The sequence below is a fragment of the Leptinotarsa decemlineata genome, unplaced genomic scaffold (genome assembly GCF_025532065.1).
Source record: "Leptinotarsa decemlineata unplaced genomic scaffold, Ldec_3_MD MMD2_tig00000505_RagTag_RagTag, whole genome shotgun sequence".
NCBI lineage: Eukaryota > Metazoa > Arthropoda > Insecta > Coleoptera > Chrysomelidae > Leptinotarsa > Leptinotarsa decemlineata.
Window position 1 is genome coordinate 1,734,120 of NW_027412549.1, and position 24,120 is coordinate 1,758,239.

The 24,120-nt window shown below is 35.0% G+C and overlaps 2 protein-coding genes across 2 annotated transcripts in view; one reads left to right on the top strand and one right to left on the bottom strand.

Moving 5' to 3' along the window:
* Positions 1-24,120, bottom strand: part of LOC111502228 (uncharacterized) — a 372,461-nt gene that overhangs the window by 61,371 nt on the left and 286,970 nt on the right. Inside the window, 2 exon segments of the mRNA XM_074173777.1 lie at positions 8,167-8,444; positions 22,775-22,868. Of these exon segments, the coding sequence (XP_074029878.1) occupies positions 8,167-8,444; positions 22,775-22,868 (372 nt within the window).
* On the top strand, positions 1,169-4,084 carry LOC111502236 (uncharacterized). The gene is made up of 2 exons (XM_023156251.2): positions 1,169-1,574; positions 3,764-4,084. Exons 1-2 carry the CDS (start codon positions 1,363-1,365, stop codon positions 3,963-3,965), a joined length of 414 nt encoding a protein of 137 aa, XP_023012019.1. The 5' UTR covers positions 1,169-1,362; the 3' UTR covers positions 3,966-4,084.

The following is a 24,120-nucleotide window of genomic DNA, read 5'->3' on the forward strand; positions in this document are numbered from 1 at the left end:
AACTGAATTCCATTATGGATGAATAATATTTTAACGTTTGTTACTGTTTTGATCCACGATTATTTTATCGTGAGTATGAATGCTTAATGCACACAAGAATTACAAAAACTCTTGTGAAAAGATAGGATAAGAAAAATAACTGGCTAGATGTACTGTAGGCAAGATAAGATTTATTTGACTTTACTCTTACAAGGTTTCAAACGAAATGATGAATTTTACAAATGCAATGTTTCATATCGGTAGTTAGAGAAGGGGGTCATTGTAGGGATAGACAGAGGTTTGGATTAACATAGGTGGGAAAGGTCATAATAGCGGGTAACTCCCAAGATAGGGACACAAGAGAACAATTAAGGAATTGAAATTCTAGCTATTTGTAGCTGACAATATTTACGTAAAATAGACTTAAATATACGGGTTGCTTGAGAAAAAATATTGAAAAATATTGAATTTTATGAAGATAAGTGGATTAGAAAATACCCATACACTAGTAGATCAACTGGAAAACACCGATTGGGAGAGTCTTGAGAGTAATGAAAAACTAAATAACTCAAACAAGAAAACAAAAATAAAAATAATGCCATAAAACAATCTGCTTTCTTGTAAAAATATTAGAGCTGGCGACTCTAGGCTAAATATTGAAAAGTTGAGATTCACAATTCACTTGAAAAAATTATAATTTCGATAGCAAGATTCTGAGACCGAACAGTTACAAACACCGATTAACTTCAATATTATGTTTGAATACACCCGTCACTTGGTGAAAAACAATAACACTATTCATGATAATAATTACTAATTTTTACAATATAGAATTTATTTTCAATATGTGTCAGATATGATATCTTTATTGTGAAAATTTGTAATTGTTATCATGACTACTTTAATATTATGGCAGAAAAAAATTTCTATTGATAAAAATTGGCATTAGTTTGCTGACTAAATAATAAAAATCTATGATAACTACAGGCTGGAACAAACCAGTTAGTTTTTGATTTTTTTTGCCCGGGTCACTGCCTTTTGTTTTTCTCTCAGTTTTTTTTTGGCTAATCACGATTTATGAACCTCAATTTCACTATAAAATGGCGGATTTATGGCGGTTTTTTCATTTCAAATTTTTAGAAATCATCAAATTACGTCCCTGAACTATATGTTATAGTTATTGGCGCCACCTGTAACTGTTCAACTTGGGCAACTTTGGATTTCGCCGCGACGTATAAAATGTGGTATGAAAACAAGTATCTTTTTACTACTTCTGTTTTTACCCGCATTTCGTGTTGAATAGGACTAGTCAATCATATTCGCAGGTATGTCAATCAGGAACATTTCAAACGTCAAATAAAAAAATCGGAATTAGTGAAAGAAATGTCGGGCGATTCCCCCCAGTCTCATCGGAACGACATCATTCTTTTTGTGGCACCGACAACATCGAAGGAAGTGGCCATCCAGAGCACTAATGTGGGAAATACGTGTTTCGTACAAGCAGCTGTTCCCGTAGAAAAAGATAAGGAAAAAGACGAGGAAGATAAGGTTTTGTGTCCCTCGATTTTATCAAATAATTCGTGCGATGATAGCAGGTAGGTTTTTATTCTACATTTATTGTCTTAAGTTCGATGTATGAATGAAAAAAACTGTAGCGTGATTACAGTAGAGCCTGCTATGTATAATACATATATTTTCAAAAATTTGTTTAGCTTATGGTAGTGAAATAATGATATTTCTTCTCATTTGTACAAGATCGTTAACAGAACGGTAAACGAACAAAATCAAATAACTTTTTCAACATGGAAATAAGTAAAGTACAATATATTTTGACTCAATATGCATATAGTGTGTGCCAAAAGACAAATATTGAAGATCTTATTACTTTGAACTAAAATGAACATTGTTGAAGTCAATTTTTCTGATCTTGTTAAATTTTTATCAAACAAAAATGTATATATTGAATGTGATATCTTGTTGTGTTTTGATTTGTACTTGTTTCTCGATAAGTTATTTATGACTGTTAAATTTATGGATGTTCAAGTTTTCCCAAATGTCCATGCGGTTTCCCTTGTTGATTTGTTTTATTAGTTTTATGTTCTCTGGTGGGGGGAAATTATGTTTGTTTTGTATGGCGTGTGTTGCAAGGTTTGATTTATATACTGTTGGATTTATGTATGCCTTTTTGTGTTCATTGTACCTTTGGATCAGTTTTTTCTTGGTTTGGCCGATATAGAATTTGTTGCAGTCCCATTGTATACTGTATATCCCGTTTTGGTCTTTGTCTTCTTCTTTTTCGTAGTTGTTTATTTTTTGTGTTATCTTCGTGTTCGGCTTGTATGTTGATGTTCAGTGGTTTGAAGATGTTTGTTAGTTTTTTGGTTTGGTGTCCTACGTACGTAAATGCTGTCCATCGTTGTGTTGTTTTGTCTGTTGGGGTGGCTTGATCCTTGTTCTGTATTTTTTGTTTGATTCTGTTTTCTAGTTTATCTATTGTCTTTTGGGTGTATCCGTTTTCGTTTGCTATTTGGTATATGATTTTCCGTTCTTTGTTTCGGGCTTTATTGTTGAGTGGTATCCTTAACATTCTATATATGAATGCGTTATAGGCAGCCATTTTGTGTGATGGTGGATGGTTTGAACTTGCGGGTATGGTTGAGCTTGTTTGTGTAGGTTTCCTGTATATTGCCATTTGAGATTGTGTTTTGTTGTGGTTATATTCTATGGTTATGTCCAGGTAGTTAAGTTTTGAGTTGTGTTCTTCCTCAATGCTGAAACATAGTTTTTGATTTATTTCGTTAATTTCTTTTTTCATTTATTCTATTCTTATTCCATTGTTTTGTGATATGTACAGTCCATCGTCAACGTATCTGAACCATTCTCCTTTTTCATCATGTGTTTTTATTATTGTTAAGATTTTCTCATATATGGTTTGCAGGTATATTTCGGATATAATGCTAGATAGTGGGGATCCCATCGCTAGTCCATCTGTTTGTTTATAAATTTTCCCTTCAGATTCGAAATAATTTTGATTAAGTATTGTATTTAGACTGTGTTCCATTTGGTTAATGTAGGTTTTGTCTATGTTTTGGTGTTTTTGGTTCTCAGATGTTTATACTTTCGTTGACTGGTATGTTGGAGTACATTTTTTTTATGTCGAACGAGTACAGTTTAGTGTTCGGATTGACATTTGTCGTAGATATTCTGTCTGTGAGTTCCATTGAATTTTTGATGCTGTGGTCGTTGTTCCTGTTGATTTCAAATTTAAAAAATCATAGCCGACGAACTGAAAAACCTTAACAAAATGCCCTTGGGAATACTTTACTGGGCCTTTGGAAACCAACGAAGTATAGAAGATTTAATGTGGTGAAGCTTCAAAAAATGTTTCCCCCATCTTAAAATATTTGAAATATTGGTTGGTGTAGTAGAGATAAAAAGCCTCGAATCAATTTGAAAAGTTGATGGTGAAATGAATATAATTTGATATTATGCTTCCTCAATTCAAATTGAAATTTTGGTTTATTAAATTAGAGAAATCATCAACCTCATTCAACCCTTATCGTAAATAATGGGCAAATAATATGCCTCGAATCCAGTGATTAAGCTTTTAGAAAAAGCTGCAGTATTTTGAATCATATAATTTTATTTAAAGTGAATGAAATTATAATATAACACTTAACCAACTGAAAAAATAATTACTTGCTACACATAGGTACAAATTAAAAAAATGTGGACAGTTGATTGGATAGTGACTTACCATTCCTGACCTATTGATTATTTTCAGGAATTCAGATCCAGATAAAACGGTTTCAATGGCAGAACTCGCTAACTCAGGAAAAAAGAGAAAAGAAAAAGAAAAAAAGTACAAATTTCGAATGTGTAAGGGTGGTGGCAAAACAAAAATAAAAAATCACGTGAAGAGTGAGGAATGCACAGTGGCGTGCCTGTATTATATGATACAGTGCTGTGAGTGCACTATTGTGTAACTTTGTGATATTTTATGTATTTAGCTTTTAAGCTAAAAAAAAAATATTTTGCAAATTTATATTTTTCTCATATATTTCAATACATTTTTATTGAATTAGATCTTTTCAAAAAGTCGAAATTGTGTTTTTATTATCATAATCATGAAGAAAAATTGAAAGTGTCCGAAGCAATTGATGAATCAGTCCAAAGAATGGATATTATTACATTGTGTCATGAAAATGATTATTTAACTTCAAGTTTCTTTGATCCCAAGTTTTGATACGGGTTAGATACGCAGCTCAAGGTGAAAAAGTAGTAAGTGAATTATATAATGATCCAAATGTTTCCCATTTTGGAATGTTATCACTAATGTAGTTGTTAGCTGAGTTACAAAATCGGATCTCAAGAAACCATAGGTACTTCAATTTCATTTCGGCCTATTTGAATATTCAAGATGTTTTTAACAATATTACGAGATTTCTCGCACCATAATAAGTACCTAACAACTTACATAATGGATTTTGGACTATTTAGAAGAATAACAATAATTTATTGAATATAAAAAATTCAAAATATTCATGAACCTGAATTCAGTTTACACTCCAATATTACCAAAAATGCTCTCTCGGAAATTTTCAGAAGGTATCTCATGCTTTTTAATATTTCTAAGAATATTTTTTATGACCTGAAATTTTCAAATAAGTACTTTGATAAATAGAAAAATAATTCACCAACATTAACCAAATTTTAGAAAATTTTTTGGAATGCCAAGTGGAAAACTATAGTGTACTTGTCTTTTTTTCCTTTGTATTCAGTTTCCCATACCTGACTCGGAGACAACCTCAAGGTGTAGAATGATTATTTCCTGCACTTTGAAATGGTGATATTTCGGTCCGAGTAATAATAATAATAATGGCCATTAACACCCTTGGCCTTTGTTGAGTTGCGACACCACTTACCCGAGCAACTGGTGCAAAACCGAACCGGCAGCCCAGGCGCACCTAGGAAGGAGAACACTATTCTCGTTCCGGTGCCGTCCGTAGGTCATTTGGTTAACCTGGTGGACCCAACACTTGGTTCCTAGCAATCGAGGAAGGGACCCCTACAATCGAGCCGCTCGGAGGGATCAGAGGTAAGGTGGTGGGGCCCATAAAGATGATTTGCCTACCGATGACAACCCTGGTAACTCCAACGGACGCTTTGAGTGGACGCATGAGCTAAGAGATAGTCTTATGCATTGCTACGAGAGTAGTGAGCCCGCGCGAGGGTACTTGGCGCGATTGTATGCTCTGTGGTGTGAAACGCATGCCGCCTTTTCCGCCCAAAATCTTAGGAATTAAGTATCCTAGCTTCGGCGACAGGGCTATATAGCTCCTTCCCAGTCTGCTAACGAAGTGGTAGAAGTAACAGTTCTACCACCCGTTGGCACGGCTGCCCGGTGTACCCAAAGGTACAACAGAAAGGGAAATCTTCCGCCAGGAAGCCAGCCCCTTCAGGAAGACCTATGGGGTCTGGACGCGTCCAGGAGGAGGTCAGCTTTGCTAAGGCTGCATCCAAGGGTGCCAGCAGTATTGCAAAGCTCACCCCTTCTCAACCTGAACCCTCACCTCAGACGCAGGGGATTTCAGACATCTGTGCCGCATTGGACCAGATGAAAAAATTGTTCGTACAATTCCCCGTGCTACAGAAAATGTTCACGGTGAACACCGACGTGATAACCGGAACTGCCAATGTCTAGACAACCAACGTTGCCTAGATCTCTGAAGATAGTCTTTTGGAATGCAAATGGCATTCGTTCCAAAAGACAAGATTTTGAGAACTTTTTAATTGAACATAACATCGATGTGGCTCTTGTTCGAAAGACACATCTGAGGAACGAATCCATTGTCATTCCAAATTACAGATTCTACCACAGAGAACGTGTTGGACGTGCTGGAGGGGAAGTTGGCGTTTTTGCCAAACGATTCCTTCAGTGAGTTCAATACGGCATTGACAGTGCCCGATTACACGGAACTGAGGCCGTAGGAGTCGAAATTCAACTGAGCAGAGGTTGTCACAGACTAATCTCGGTTTACAACCTTCCAAACAATCACTTTTACCCCAGAATCACTGAATGAACTGCTGATGGGAAGCAACATTACGACAATTGCTGATGGCGACTTCAACGCCAAGCACAGACTATGAAGCAGAGCCACAAATCGAAACGGTTAAGCGCTCTATGCACATGTCGACAGGCATGAATATCTTGTGCTGGGTCCAGATGAGCCTACTTTCTATCGCGGGCAGAATAGGCTTGACGTACTAGACATCGCGTTTCTCAGAAAAGTCTCTCTGACTGGCGAAATTTACGTTTTGTCGTGAACTGGACTCCGATTATAATCCAGTAATCCTGGTATTGGGTAATGAATTTTCTTCTCTTGATTATCGCGTGAGATCATCGACAGATTGGAACACCTTCACAGCCCATCTCAGAGAGATGCGCAAGCCTCCTCTAGGCACTCCGCTCTCCCGACGAACTCGACGCGGCAGTTGGACGTTTCGACAGATTGGAACACCTTCACAGCCCATCTCAGAGAGATGCGCAAGCCTCCTGAGGCACTCCGCTCTCCCGACGAACTCGACGCGGCAGCTGGACGTTTCGGCTCACGGTGAATGATGGCATTTGCCGACACGATGGAACGTCAATTTCAACTTAACGTTGACGACAACGATGACATCGACCGCGATATGTTGTTGGAAGATCGGGTTCACCGCATCCTCAAGGAGGATGATGATAACAACATCCGTCCAGCTTCTGTGGAAGAGCTGAAGGGGTATATCAAGGTCGCAAAGGCCAAGAAAGCTCCGGGGCCGATTTAATAACCAATAGGTTATTGAAGAGGCTTCCAGACAACTGTGTCGACAACCTTCTAAATCTAATAAACAGTTCGTTCGCCCTCAGATACTTCCCCAGAAGGTGGAAGCATGCGGTCGTCATCATGCTCCTGAAACAGGGTCAGAACCAGCTGTTCCCACAGAACTACCGCCCGATTAGTCTGCTTTCGTCGGCGGCTAAGTTGGCTGAAAGGGTCGTTCTGCAAAGGCTCAACGAAGAAGTTATGTTAAAGAAGTTGAGGACCGAAATTTTCTGTCTAACGAACTATTCGGATTCAGGAGAGACCACTCCACCGAGTTACAGGCCCTGAGACTGGTCGAAAATACCATTCAAGAACCACAATAGAACAGTTCACGTAGTCCTTTTGGACATCTCGAAGGCCTTCGACCGTGTCTGGCACGAAGGCGTTATACTCGCTCTATACCAGCGGCCTCCCGAGGTCCGAGCTTGCGAAGGTGTCTCTCTACGCCGATGGTACGGCTCTCCTCTCATCTTCCATGGGTCGAGAGCTTGGGATCGTCTATATGCAACGTGTATTGGACGACTTCGAGCGCTGGTACCTTGAGTGGAAGAATCCAGCAAAAACTCAGGCGATAACCATGGAAGAACGAAGTCTTTTCCGGCTAGAAAAGTGATGGTCTCTGGAATGGAGATCAACTGGCAAGCGCGGGTAAAGTACCTCGGCCTTCTAATAGATCGCGGGCTCACTTGAAACCCACACATGCTCCTTGGTTCGTGTGAAATGAAGCCATCCGCAGAGATTTGCAGCTACCTTCCATTCGGCTGTCCATTCAGTCGAGGAATCAGCAAGTTTTTGATTGCGCAGAAACTCATGATAATCCGTTAGTTAGGGAAGCTATGGATTATGCTGTAGACAACCCCTCCCGATATAGAAGGCCCTGACACTCTGTCGAACGAGGCCCCTATGTCCTCCGTCAAAAGATGAACATTTTCATCCATCACAACCCAGTCAGTTAGGGGTACATCGTGAAGGGCGGCATTGATGTTCTGAGAACATTCATGTTGCCATCTTACCACCAGTCATGGCCCATTTGTCCCTCTGACAAACATCAGTTGAAAGGATAAGGGAGCTAGGCTCCAACCTGAACGAAATGAAGACGCTTGGTCGGACAAGAGCCACTTTGAATTATAGCGCAGATTAGTTCGAGTGAATAACGCTACATTTATATAAGTTGGTAATCCATGCATTGACGTAACGATATTTTCTTATGAGAATCTATTTTGATATTTAAACAATCGAAATTTAAAAAAATTAAAGGTATGATTTCTTTTTTCTTTTTTGTCTGAAGAAAACTTGAGAAAAAAATAGGATATCACAGACTTACTTTGGCAACAACGTGGCTATTAACCTTTGCGCCTCCTCCGGCGGAGGCGGGAAGTCGTCGGGGTCGCCTGGCCTCATCAGGGGCGGTTCGTGATGTTCGGCTAGGGGCTTAAACGCCAAGTTGAATTTGGCTTTTCTGCCGTTCATACTCATGTAGCCGTCGTCCTCCGACTGGTGGCCGAGGGACGGGCTCTCGTCGTCGGGGGTGGCGGCGGCGGTAGTGTTGGCGGCGGTCGTGCGATGGCGTAGCTGAGGAGTCGACGTCGTAATTTGTTGTATCTAGAGAAAAATTGTATTCATCATCACAATTCGTATCAATCAATGAATTGAATAAAACTGTATTGTGAAAATACATGGGACTTTTAGAAATATGAAATACAGAAATAACAAATTGAAAATTACTAAAACAGTAAACTGCAAATTCAGTAATTACGATTGAATCACGGTTCAAATCTCTCAAGAAGATTTCTGTCATGAAAAAAATAGAATACGATAATCACTTCCAGATTTTCCAGGCATAATACCTATGTAACATCAGGTATTCAAGTTGCAGAACTGCAAGTGCTATGTATTGGGTTGGTAGCATAATGGCATATGATGGCATAATTCAATAATCAGAGAAATGAATAATTAGGAATAGGTATTAGATCAAAAACAGATTCTGCCTAACTTCATCTTATTCATAAACTGATAATGTAAAATTTAATAATAGTTCGTTTAATAGCGAATCTATGGAAAACATTTAGAAACGCCGTTGATTCCAAGCCAAATTATTTCACTTCAGTAGTAACTTGGCTTGGAATCTTAATTTTTAATTTTCATATCTTGTTGATAGTTCAATTTTCAATTGTTGCTTGTATTTTATTTCATTGTAATTTCAGTTTTTTACCTTAATATAATTGTTATTTTTTAGCTAATCTTTATAATTTTTATAAGAAGAAAGAAAGAAAGAAATTTATTCATTCATGGACCAACTACATTTATACATATATGTATAAATAAAAATGTAAAAACGTATAGATGTACAAGTGTAAAAATGTAAGATTAAAACATAAAAGAATAAGATTATTTACACACAGATATCCACAAAAACTCAATCAGCGAAATACTCTTGTAATGTATAATAAGATTTAGCCAATAAGAAATCTTAGATTCTTTCAGGGATTTCAAATCAATTGATACCATATTAGACAATGGAAGTCCGAAGTAATAAAAAGAATCACCTCATGTATGTTTTGCGATTTTTTGTAGATTATGATTTATGCATTTATATACAGGCCGTATTTTTTAGCTGATACCACTATTGCTATCTCGGAAACGGTAGATCCTACAAAAACGGTTGAATGGAACAAAAGTTGCCCATTTAGGGATGCAACACACTGGTATTTTCAGATCTATAAAATCATCAACGGTTTCTGAGATATTTGCAAAAAACTGAAAATGACAGATTTTATTTTTTTGCTCTACCGTCTCCATTTTCAATAATATCAAAAAGTGACAAAAAAAACTTTTTGCTTTATTTCATGTACTTCACAATCTGGGTGAACCCATTTTTCAATGCAACGTTTCATTAATTGAATTCCATCATCGATATGTTTTTTAAATACGGACCTGTATATTTTTTTATACATTTTCGTATCATTATAATTACAAATTCGTTGACATATCACAACATATGTATTTCTCGACGTTTCGTCTTGAAACCACATCATCAATATTCTATCATTTGACTTTTTTTATTCAATGAAAAATCAAATATCAACAAACTATTGTTGTAACACATATTTAACAGTATCGTTAATACATCACATTGAAAAAAAGAAAGTTGCGAAAGAAAATGTAACGAAATAATAAATGATAGAAAGCGAACACTGTGACGGAATGTCTTACGTTACATTTTTTGAGTTACCGTCTCACGCAATATCGCATCAAATGTTCAAATTGTCTTTCATCATTTCTTAAACAAATACTTGCTCTAGAAATAGTGGGCTTGTGGTAGTTCTCTAACATCTGTGGAGTGATAGCGATGCAGGCACTCCTTATTGAATCTTTCAATTCTCAAATATTTTTGAAATTTGTTTGAATACCATTATTTCCTATCCACCATCCTGGCATAGTTGTATTGTGGATATCTCTGCAGATTCTCCTGCGATGTGGTGGAGCTCCGTCGTGTTGGAAATACTCATATTTTCTTATGAGGCTAAGTGGAAAATCTTCTAATAACTCAATTAGAGTCCCTGATAAGAAATCCAAGTAAAATTCTCCGGTCAGAGATGTTAAAACAAAAAGTGGGGGCCAATAATTTTATTATCAAGAACACCAAGCCATACGTTAACACCATATCTCTCTTGAAAATTGGTACCTCTATGTAAATATTAATTTTCTTGTCGCCAATGATAATGTATATTCCTGTTGAACCATCCGTTATTGGTAAATGAACTTTCATCACACCACATTTTTTTTTTTAATTTCATTATCTTGGCGAAATTTTCTAATGAGCCACCTACAAAAAACTTTTTCCGTGTTGAAGTCCGTTAAACGCAAATGATGAACTTTCCTGACTCGATAAGGCTTGAATTTATTTTTCTTCAAAATTTTCCGTACAGACGTAGTGGATATGGCCGAATTATGAGCAATCTTCCTCAGAGATTCTTGTTCTCAATTTTTTTATTTTCCATAAATCCAAAATCAAATTAATGCCACTTTATCATTATTGTGAATCTTCTTTGAACTCACCTAAAACGCCGATTTCATTATCACCACCACATTCAGTAACCGTACATTTTCTTTCGGAGGGTTTTTCAAAACATCCATAATTCCATAAAGTATTTTCGGTACCTATTTATTGTCGCTTGCCCACCTACTAATAGCTCATATCGAAATCGTAAACAACCACCTGATAGCTGCTGCCACTAACAGAAAAAAATAAGAAACCTTGTTGGTCCTTGACCAAGGTATTTTAATAATTTTCAGTTGGAAATTGACAATGATACTCGAACTGTGGATTTAACTTAGGGATTTTCGTAAAACGCTATAAGCGGTTGTTCACAGAAACGGAATCGTAATAGTGCTGATTTGGAAGGTTGGGAGTTTCGTTTTCTTATCTCTTCGGAGGATATTTATATCAGTTTTTTTTCAACTGTATATGAAAACGTCTTCGAATTATTAGGGTTCGATAATCGGAGGTGAGTTTTCAAGTATTATTCCTTCTGTCATCACAGGACTACAATATATCCCATAATACGAGAAATCCAACAATAATTTAATTTCAGGCGTTTTTTTTTAATAACTTGTGTACCACCCAGAAAAACTCGATATTATTATACGGACAGTTATTTGGGGACAAGGAAATGAGGAAATGTCACATGGGTTTTCATCCTCTTCCTTGACGGAGTAGTGCAATAGTTGCCGTATTACAGCTGTCCCTTTGGAATCGATGTTAAGTACCGCATAGCGGCATTAAGGACTTTCCTTCTGGCATTATTGGGGCATTATTGTATTGTGGATAATTTATAGATTTGGATCTGCTTGCTATTACGTTATACAGGGTTAATAGTAAATCTGTTGTAACATTTGTATAACTCACCCCCCCCTCTCGCTGTTTAAAACTAGCTGTGAGTAAACAACTCTTTCTCGTTTATATCTAAAATACCCCACATATGAACTTATGATTGAATAAGTAAGATGGAAAAAAAAATTACGTAACATTAGATTGTCGTCGTTCAGGATACAATTTCTGATACATTGCCAGAGATTTGGTAGCATTTCTCAACATCTCGAATATACAAAAAGCATATCCACTTTTTCGTCATTGGAAAATTCATGTTTCTCCCTTAAAATCGCTCAACGATTTGAATAACTTTTATTTTGTGTATGACAGTTAACTTGACATTCACATTCATGTATTTCATGGCTTACTTCAAAAAAATAAATTATCGCTTATCATGTTTCTCGTGAAAATCATCTATGACTTTTTTAATATAGTATTTTTATTAGTTAATTCTTGTTGATATCCTCATTTTCTGAACAGAAATTTTTGGGTAGCTACAAATTTGCAAAAGATATTTGGAAATTATGAATGGCTGGTATTGATACAAAGATTATTGGTCTCTCTTTTTCAAGAAGACCCTGACAGAAATTTAGTTGGATTTCAGTGAATACAAATATTTATAATCTCAATGAACGACATTATCGATAGGAGATCTCTGGATTTCAGTAACATTCGGAAATTCGAGCTCTTAATAAAAAATTATAGTGATAATGTGGTTTCAGGAAGAAACGTCGGAAAATATAGAGGTTGGGATATATCAACGAATTTGTAATTATAATGACTACGAAAATGCATTAAAAATATACAGGTCCATATTTAAAAACATATATCGATGATGGAATTCAATGAACGAAAAATGAGTTCACCCAGATTATTAAGCACATGAAATAAAGCAAAAAGTTCCTTTGTCATTTTTTGATACTATTGAAAATGGAGGCGGTAGAGCAAAAAAATTAAATTTGTCATTTTCAGTTTTTTGCAAATATCTCACAATTCGTTGATGATTTTATGGATTTGAAAATACCATTGTGTTGCATCCCTAAAAGGGTAACTTTTGTTCCATTTAACCGTCCTTGTACGACCTACCGTTTCCGAGATAGCAATAGTGGTATCAGCTAACGAACGGCCTATATATACAGTGTGACCCATTTTTAATGGAAACACCCCCCTAAAATTTGAAGTTGTAAATCGATTTTAATAATTTTTTTTTGAATGTCAAGTACTAAAAGGTCTACCTTGGAATAAAATTTGAAATGTTTATTAAAGTTTCAGGGCATACTACTGGAACTGAAATGACCATTTTTGGACATGGTTATTTATTTTTGAAATAATAATGTTGTCTATACATAAAAACGCAAAACAATCACAACGTCATAGAGCGAATGAGGTGGCTTTGGGCGGTGAGGAGATAAACAGAAGTAGGCATATTGTAAGCCAAAACTTAGATGTGTCTCGCTTTCTTTGGCTACAAAATACTTTTAGAAAGAATTTGAAGGTGAATTGATTCCAACTGGACAACCAGTATACTTGTATACAGTTTTTCGATATCTAATACGAGGATAGATGGAAAGCTTAGGAGCATATTTAGAAAGTGTATACATTTATACACGTGTATACGTTTATACATTCAACCCGAAATTTCGACATCAAATTCAAAATTTAGACTCCAATCCAAAAATTTTTACTTTCAGAGTCGGATTTTCCAAGAAACAAAAAATTAAAGTAAGTGGCCCATCTGCGCTTCCGTTGAAATCAAATAATATACAGTTATTCTTCCCAGAGTTTTCAAAATAAAAATTTTAAATTATTCAGTGAAACATTATAATTTGATAAGTGGAACTGGAATCAATGGCGTGAAATGAATAAATTAAAAATACGTTTTTCACACGACAAAATAATACTGTCGCTCTGAAAGACATTATTTTTTTGTTCTTGCGTGGGAAAAGTTTTTTTAGTAAAACATTATTTGGTTGATGCCGAAGACATCATAAAAATGAAAATTATTTTGTCAATATTAGATTGGGGTGAACGAATTTAGTTTTTTCTGTGTCAATTTCATTTGGGTTGAATGACCTTGCACAAACATAAGTTGAAAAAATTATGTTCATCAAATTGTACCCATTACAGGTTTGTATACTAATCCGGACCTGTAATTTTGGAGAGAAACGAAAATTTTTTATAGGTTTACAGATCACTTTATAGATATACGAATATAGTGAAACATTTGTTTCTTAGTTCACCTATTCTCCAATAGATGGCGGCATCTGTTTCGAAATACATTTTTATATCATTCAATAATGATTAGACGATTTGAATTTATAGTTAGAAACTAAAAATATTCCGATTTGAAGTGAGGGAAATTTGTAACTATTGATTGTTTTTGAAAAATTCTGAAGAAATGATCTAATCTGAACACTGATTTGAAATGAAAAATATTCATCTACCTATAGTTTCCTTGTAAGTGTTAGAAATAACTATTTCAACTTTTTTTCATCAATAATGAAAGAAACAGACAATAATGTAAAAGAATTCCAATTCAACCACAAAATAATCTTATCGAATGCAATGCCTACTTTGATATTTACTAGATTATATGCCACAAACTTCCTGCATAGTAACAAATCGTTTCATACCTATCGTTTAACGGAATTTTTTTTGTGGAGGATTCAACATTTTATACCGTTTTTTTTTGGTTCATAACCTTCAACAATTTGGAAAAATGATAGCTGAATCGATGCAGAATCTGCTGAAGTGTAATAAAGGCCAAACTGAAATGTCACCCCGAAAAATTACTGCATAATATTATAAACTACTGGAAAGTCCAATTAGTCAATTACTCGTCGTATTCATAAATTGTGCCTACAAATTGAAAAAAAATCTGTTGAAAAGTTAGACATTGATACTTAGCTTTCTTAAGTGGAAAACAATCCTTTTCCGTTGTTCAAACCAGGGCCGTCTTTAACCTATTGGAGGCCCTGGGCATAATAGGATAATGGGGCCCCTATGATTTTGACAGAACACTAATTTGTTAGAATAGACAAAGAAAGTAGATAAACAAGGTTAAATATTAATTTTTGTTAAAAACATGAAACGAATAGATGAATGTAATATAGTCCACAAAAGTAACTTAGGGGCCATCCATAAAGTACGTCACAAGAATTTTAGGACTTTTGAACCCCTCCCCCCGTCCTTGTCACAGGTTGTCACATTTTCATAACCCCCCCCTCCTGATGTGACGTCACACATTTTTTAAATTTATGTATGTATTTAAAAATAATCGAGAGAAAACAGCTATTTTCATTTTTTACGTATACTTAGACTACCTAAATCAATCTTTTTGTTCATTTTAAAATAATTTAATAAATTAAAATTGTTAAAACAATTAAACTGAGAAAACTATCACTGTCACTCGGCAAAAGTCAATCGCGAAATAAACAATAGGAATGTATTGAAGTCACTGCGCCAGCGCGTGAGGTAGCACTTGGTCGAAGGTCTCGCAAACAACCGACGGGCGGAACGATAGAAAAGCGAGCGAGCACTCGCCGACGACTTAACCTATTTAAATCCTTACCATTCAAAATTCTCGTGAATTTGAGAATCTCACTTGTATTACAACGCCGCTCTAGAAGTTAAATGACGTTGCATGAGAGATTATCTCATAGTAAGAATGCTAACTTATTAATAAATATATATCAAGTTCGTAAATTTTTAAAATTTTCAATTCACATCCAAACTTTGCGTTTTAGTATTTTAAATTTTAACATGTGACGTCACAAAACTATTGACCCCCCATACCCCTTGTCACACGATGTCACACTTCGGTGATACCCTCCCTCCCCATTAACGTGTGACGTACTTTATGGATGGCCCCTTAGCGGTGTGGAAAAATGACTTTAACAAATATTTTATTAAATTTTATTTATAAAACAAATACAATTAAGCAAGAATAAAATAGTGTTGCATTAGAGATTGTACTGAAGATAAAAACATATTCCTATATTTAATTGTATTTTGTAACAGTGGAAAACAATCCTTTTTCGTTGTTAAAACCAGGGCCGTCTTTAACCTATTAGATGCTCTGGGCATGAAAGGATAATGGGACCCCTATGACTTTGACAGAACACTAATTTTAAAATAGATAAAGAAAGTAGATAAACAAGGGTGAATATTTATTTTTATTAACAATCACATGAAAATTTGATCAAACTCTCCAATCAATTTTTTTCAATAGCAGAAAATCGTCGAACAAGCAAAACAATTCCAAGTTTTATGCCTATCACCTATGAACTAAACATGCTAAACAACTGAAAGTGTGAATTATTAAAGTAACAAATTAAGAACAGAACAACAACACACAATTAGTATCAATTCAATTCCGAAAATTCACAAACTGACAGCGTCATACCAATTTAATTGTCACTATCGCTAATAGCGAACTACTAGATAGATTAGTTTCGTATTTTCGCATTTATGACGATGTATCTCTGTAGTTGTTCCTAAAATAATTTTTTGCTGCGAACTGGTTTATTTTGGGCAAAAAACTCAGGAGACATTTTTTGTTTGGAATAAAATAGGCTATCGGAAATAAATTTTTAAATGGTAAACAAATAATAAGACAAAAAGTTACATTGGAAATACATTTTAGAGGTTGTGTTTTCCACCTCTTACAACTGTGGGGTAAACCAAATAAATTACTGGCTAAGTGTTTTTTTGGTAGTACAAAACGTCAGGTTAATTTCAATATTGTAACTTTTTTTAGTGCTTGTGAAAAAAATTGTTATACAAATTTTATGTACCCCCTTCAAGGGGCTGTAAATTAACAAGGGCTGCTTCAATGAAGTTTCTTTATATGAAAGATCCTATCTTTTTTTCGATGAGAAATCACCTCCTTAAATGTTTAACACTTATTCAGTTACACCCTGCATACTTCAAAACAATATGTCAGCTCAATGATTTGAGTTTGAGAACATATTTCAAAGTGGGAAATGTTGAGGCTCACTTGCGATAGAAAACAATTGAGGCATTACTGCAAAGTTATGAAATTGCTCGACTGGTTCGAGTGTGTTCGAGGTGTGAGTGGCTGGAATTTGTCACTTGTGTAGAAAAAGTGGTGAATTTTCTCATTTATGATTTGCCTCGAAGCTAGTGAGTTGAGTATCTAGTTAACGGTGATTGGTTCGAAGGTGTGAGTTACGGATGATTTAGCCTACTTAACGAAAAAAAAACGGTGACGCTTTTTTCAAAAGTTATAATATCCTGTTGGTTGGAGAAAAATCATTTTGCATTTAAAAACTTTAAAAATATTATTTCGAACATATTTCCTTCGAATTAATTTGATGCGCTCGGGATGACTTGCCTCGAGGAACGCTAACGTGAGTCATCAGGCGTGAATCGAGATCGTCACGCATTTTGGGCGCTTAATTTTACATATAAATTAAATTGCATTCATATAACGATCTCCCGCGCTTGAAGCAAAACTTTTCGATATATAAATATGACGAAATATCGGGAAGATACAAACGAGTTCTACTGATTTCTTTTTCTAAAATCCCCAGCTCAACGAATATAATTTTAATTCAAGTTTTAACTATAAACTCGGTTGTGAATAATACAAGATACGAGGTTGATATGAAAAGTTTCCGACCTAACAAAGATACAATATATTATTTCAGATTTTTTTTCTTTTTCAACATAGTCTCCTTTTAATTCTACACTCTAAACATAGTACTCGGTGTTTTTATCTGAGAAATGATTGTTCACGAAGCTGATTGCCTCTTCATTTGACGAAAATCTCTGTCCTCCGAGTGCAATTTTTAGATGAGGAAACGAAAAGAAGTCGCTTGGGGATAGATCCGGTGAGTAAGACGGATGGTCAAGCCGTTCAAACCGTAATTTGTAGATTATCGCCATGACAACCGCCGAGAAGTGATACGGTGCGTTGTCTTGATGGAACAGGATTTAAGTTTTCTGCAAATGTGGCTGTTTTTCCGTAAGTTCTGCCTTGAGCTTGTAATGATGAGTAGTATGCTCCTGCGATGATTTTTCCTTTTTGAAGATAATCGAAATAAATATCTCCATGACTATCTCCATGACTCCTTTGCAGTCCACTGTTTCGACTGTATTTTTGTTTCGGGCGTATAATGGTGTATCCAAGTTTCATCTACATCTACAGTAATCAATCGGCGCCTTAACTGCGCCAACAGAGTGTTGGAAATGTACATTCGAACACGTTTTTGATGTAACGTGGGCAAACGCGGCACCTAACGCGCGGACAGCTTTCTCATGCCTAAATGTTGATGTAATCTGTGAAAAACGCGTTCTTTTGACATGCCCATAACCTCTGCTATCTCTATCACTTCAATTCGGTGGTCGTGTAGCACCATTTGGTAAACTTTAGCGATATTTCCGTACGTAATTGCAGTTTTTGGACGTCCTGAACGTTCATTTTCTCCCAAGTTCTCACGTCCACGTTTGAATTCAGCCGCCCAAAATTTCACCGTGGTAAATGATGGTCCCCATACACAGAATCCAACTTATCTTTGATGTCCGTAGGCCTATTGCCTTTCAAATATAAATATTTAATGACGGCTCGGTACTTGATTTTGACCAACGAAATTCACTAGCTTTTATTTACGAGTGCTGCTATCTTCATGTTGAAGTCGAAAACTTTTTAGATGCCCCTCGTATTGTCTTCCGAGTTGGTTCAGATATGCAGAAGGAATTTCCTGCTTTCTTTGTGATAATAAACTGCTCTGAGGTCGTAATGTGGTGAAAGAAATGAGTGTGTTTTCGCCTTCCAAATTTCAAAGAACATTTTCTTCCGTGACAATCAATGTTCATGTGAAAGTAGTTCGAAAAGGTTTATTCTTTCAGTTTGTATCTAAGAGGAACTGCTCTGCATGATTTACACATCTTCGTGAAGAGTTTATTTTGAATTTTTATGCTTTTTTCGTTTCTTCGGAAGTTTTTCACTTATTTTTTTGTGTAAAGATGGCAAAATAGAAAGTTAAAGAGCTTTTATAATTGACATATTCACCAGTGCTAAATTTCTATTGCGTTTGCAAACAGCTGTCAGAAAGATGGTAAAAAAAACAATTCCTCTTCCATATTCTTTGTTTCACTATCACTGTCGTCATTTAAATCAACAATAAATTCATTTCCACCAATAATATGGAAGTGTCCAATATCCATAATATAGTCTTTTTCAACTAAAATTCCTTTTTTAATCCTTTTCTGCCAGTCTTCTTCGGTAATATTAGATACTTCTTCTTTAAGTGTCTTTAGCCTTCAGTTACGAAAACGTATACCGCCAGATGACAGTGCGATTTCGCCTGATGAAATATGTAAATACAAACTCCTCCCTAATTCTAACTTGACCAGGCCGGGGCATTCCAGGGCCGAACTTTATTCTCCGACGTGTTCGTTCTTCCAAATTACATTTTAGATTAAAACATGTTCGTTTTCGTGTTGATCTCAAAGTTTGCACAAAAATTGCAGATTATTTGAAAATTATGAATCTTTTATCAAAATTGATAAATTCAAGATGCGGACAAGATTTGTGATTAGGGCCCGATTTGACTTGTTATAAGGAAGATATCGAACGAGATATATGATTATGTCCCGAATCGATTTGAAATTAGTATGTGGATTTTTTTGGGCTCGTAGAGTATAAATGTATTGTCAAAATTAATGAATTCAAGGTGACGGACAAGTTATGTTATACGATTCATATTTGGTACAATGGGGTTTTCGGGGTCGCACATTATGAATCTTTAGTTAAAATTAATGAATTCAAGATGGCGGCTTCAAGATGTCTGACGAGTATTGTGATTATGGACCGATTCGATTTAAAATTGGTATTTTGTAGTCTCTAGGCGTGATTTTTTTCTATTGAATTTCGGAAATTCAAGAGGGCGGACTAGTTTTGTGATATCTGGTCGGGCTCTATGGAAGACTGGCTTTAAGGTTCGAAGGTAGTTATTTTTCTGTTGGAATTCAGAAATTCGAGATGGCAAACGAGTTTTGTTTTTATTTGTAAAATTATATATAACACTGGTATTTTGAGGTTGAAGATAATGAGTTTTTCATCAAATATCAAGAATTCAAAATAGCAGCATAAAGATGGCTATGGGTTATTTTGTGATTCATAGTCGTACTCTCTTCAAAATTTATTTTTTCGAAATCAGATGATACTTATGAATAAAAAATTGAGAAATCAAGTAACAGATTTTGTCTTTCAAGTAAGGGTCCTTTCACAATATCAATTTTCAGCATTAGTTCGAAATGAAGGAAAGATTTTATGATTCATAGTCGGATTCTCAAAAATAATTCATCTAGGCTCTCCGGGGTAAATTACTCATATTTTTCCTCAAAATTAATTCATACTGCCAGATATATTTTTAAAATTGAATGATTTGAATATAATATTTTGCAGGAAAGGTCCACAGTTTAAATAATATGTCTGATTCCATATAAAGGGTTAGACAATATAAGTCAATACCAATCGTGAATAATTCAATTCCGCTGATGTGTATGCAATTGTTGAAAATAAATGAAATCCGACAATGTTTTTGCTACCAATTTTGATTGTAATCAAACCAAAAATAACGAAATTCGTCCAACAGTCTAGAGCCTCCATCTTAGTATTTCTTAATATGAAAATATCATGAAGTTTTGTCCCTAGTAATGAATACCTGTAAAATTTCAAGCCAATCGGAAGATATTAGACTTGCAAGATTTGATACAAACGTGTACACACGCAAACATACAGATAGGTAAGTTGAAAACTATCTGGTTATTGAGAAATTTTAATATTTCAATCTTTCGTTCGGTCAGAATAACTTTTATTTTTTCCTATTCCCAATCCGACCCTGTGATACATTTTACAATGATACTCTCTGATACTCTATGATACTCTCTCTCTCCCTCACCAGACGTGTGGGAGGAGCTACCTGACGGGCGTGTCAATTAAAAGAAATTCATCTACTATTCTGACTCCAGATTCAAAAGTAATAATTAGTTTTCACTAGTCGATGGCTGAAGCAAAACTTTATTAGTTGACTTTGATGAAATTTGATATTTCCTATTTCGAAAGGCATAATGCAAGGAAATCAAATTCGTATAAATAACACATTCTAATTAAATTAATAACAAAATAAAAGATACATCAAAAAGAAAAATGAGAAAGTCGTTTAACTGAGAAAATGATAGGCTTCAATACCGAAATGGAATAACACCAAAATATTCGTTAGTTTTGATGGTGGAATTGAAGAAAAATGCCCAAAAATGAGAGAGAGAATACTTTTTATTCATCTAATATTCGAAAAATATTTTTTTTTTACTTTTCGTTTGAAAACTCATACAATCTTTCCTCAATCAGAATAAGAAAAATCGTTTCTGACTCCTTTTTTTTCAGGGATAAAGACCCTTAACTAGCTCTAATACCTTCTTATCAAATTGAGGAAAATTATTTTTACGCCTGATGCTTTGTTTCAATTTTTTCGAAATCAACTCGATAGAATTGAAAACACAAAAATAGGGGGGAAAGTCTCAATATGGTGTGTCCATATTTTTCAATACTCTTAAGGGCATACACTTTTTGAAATGTTTTTGTCTGTTAAACTTCAAGTATAGTTGGTATAGTTATCTTCAAAATACAAATTGTTATTCATTGAAAAACTTTGTATTTCATATTTCCTAGAATTTTTATTCGGTACTTTGATGAGCTGTCACGAATGAAGCGTTGTCAAGAACTATGACACTATTCGCATCCAAATTTGGGATCAATGTGTTTTCAAACCATTCCTCAAAAATATTAGCTTCTGTGTTCTTATGATAGTCAACATTGCAGTCCTCAAGTTTCTTTCCACATAATTTCAAAGAATTCGGAACCCATCCTTTACTTCCTCCGCAATGCACAATGATTAGTCGCGATCCTTTGTTTGCAGACATGTTAGGCGTATACATTCTCGAACCATCAGTCCACCCTTTCGTAACTGTGTCGTGAGTGTCATACCAAGATTCGTTCAAATAGAAAATTTGCTGTTGTTCTTGTCTATATTTAGTTATTTGTTCTAAGTACTTGTTACGCAATTCCACTATTCTTCTGCTTTCCATAACTGCTTGACGTTTGTTTATTATTTTAAATCTAAATCCAAGTTTCTTTATCCAATTCTGAAGAATTGTGTCACAGCAGCTCACGTTATGGCCGGAAGTATTCAATTTCTTCCTTATGATTTCAGTTGTAAGAATGTCATTGCTTTTGTAACAGTCGTATATTGGTTTTTTCAATGATTTTATTGGATGAACATCTGAAGGTTTTGGTAATCCCGTATCACATCGCATCTTGCGTTCATAAGGTTTGTCTTTGACTACTTTACGTACAGTTGAGAAAGACATTTCGGTCAAATCTGATGTTGCTTGTAATAGTTTGTTTCCCTCGAAACCAAACTTGAGATGTAGGTTCTTAGATACGTTGAAACATACTCTCTGTGTTTCAATATTCAAATGCATCCGAATCTTATTCACTGGTATCTCTTTTTCGCATTTTTCACCATGCTATTGGAATCACTACACAGGAAAAAGTTATCACACTCGTTATTACTATTAGTACTTGTCCAAAGACGCCACATTTTAAACAGCAAACAAAAATTTTTAGTAATTATAATGGCACCAATATCGAATTTTAACACTCAAATCGCGATCAGTTCCTGAACTGCACATTGACGACTCAAAGACGATACTTATCCCCACATTCTATTTGTCACCGTAACATGACTTCAAATTTAATTTTATGACTCTTCAGCCAATCATAAAACTCTGTTAGTGAAAATTATCCAATACGAACGTCCAATTCTTCAGTCCATGTGGACTAGTTCGCAGGGGCATTATTTCTCTGTATTGGTTTTTTTGGCCTTTGAGAGGCCGATAACTCTTGTACTTATGTATGCAATTTGTTCAACCACATTCAACCTAATTTGAACCCAACAAAAATAATGATAGCAAATGGGCATCGCCTCGATGCTCGAGTAAAAAATATCTTATATAATCTGATACTCACGTTCTGAACCTGATTCGCATTTTCCACATCATCGAATTCGGAAAGCACCCGATCTAGCAACTCAATGGAACGTTGGACGTCGTCACCGGCACTGCTGTAACAAAAATAGTCCGGTTAGGAGTGAGCGGAAGTGACCTAAATATGGAAATAGTCACACAAATTGAGGTTAGGGTCTGGCAGGACTTATACGGAAACAATAGACATTAGCGCAGTGCATTTTGGTGTACTTGAGAGTGAATGGATACAGTCGACGCAGTCTTTATACCCTTTACAGTAAAAACCCATTATTAATAATGAATTTTTATGTATAGGCCCGCATATGGTAAATCTGTAAAATAGTTACACTCTATACGATAAAATTTTCTACGAGACTGTGAATGAAAACGATTCTGTGAAATTTCTACCTTTCCGGAATTCTCATGTTTTAGAGTTAGGATTGAAGATCATTAAAACTACCCAAGGTACTAAGAGGTCTGATAAATGTACCTGATCAAATATTGATGCTTGAATAAATGTGAATATTCTGTTGTAGTAGTTGTAGTAATGTACATTTTTGCTTATTGGACAAATCAATAATAATTACGCAACAACACCAGTGTCTTATATATTTAACCTTTGGTAGCGCTGTCACAATATTTGATCGACTTCATCGTGTCAAGTTATTTTCAGGATTATACATATAAATGAAAAAAACTGTTCTGTTCAAAGTGAAGACATTTTCTTAAAAACTGTTATTTTAGGAACAACAGCGCTTTTTATTAAGTTTTTTCCAATATATTTTATTATATTTTACTGTTCGGACTTCCATTGTTCAATATAATTCTACTGTGATTCGAAATTTATGAAAGAATAAATAAAATTAGCATGAATAGCTAAAATATCAATTATTGTTCGGGCGTTGACTGCTGACTATTGAACAGTCAATACCCGAAGACGATTGTGGATACTAACAATCGAAACGTCGTGAAGTAACTTGGTTTGAAATCATTTTTAATGTATTCTTATCATTTTAATTCCTTTTAATTTGGGGTCATTTTCATTTTGTATCTTGATTATTTTATTATATTTTCATTTCACGATTTATTGCTTACTATTATTGATATTTCAGATTCGTTCTTTAATAGATTTCGAATCATAGTAGAATCATATTAGACAAAGGAAGTCCGAACTAGTAAAATTCACTATGAAACATTGTCAACCAATTTCAAACAAATATTGTACTATATATTGTTGCAGTATTCTGATTTATTAAAATATAACTCGTATGTAATCATAGAATTTAGGACAAAAAAATAAAAATCTTTGTGGTAAAAATATATATTACTAGTAGATCTGGTTAGTCTCAT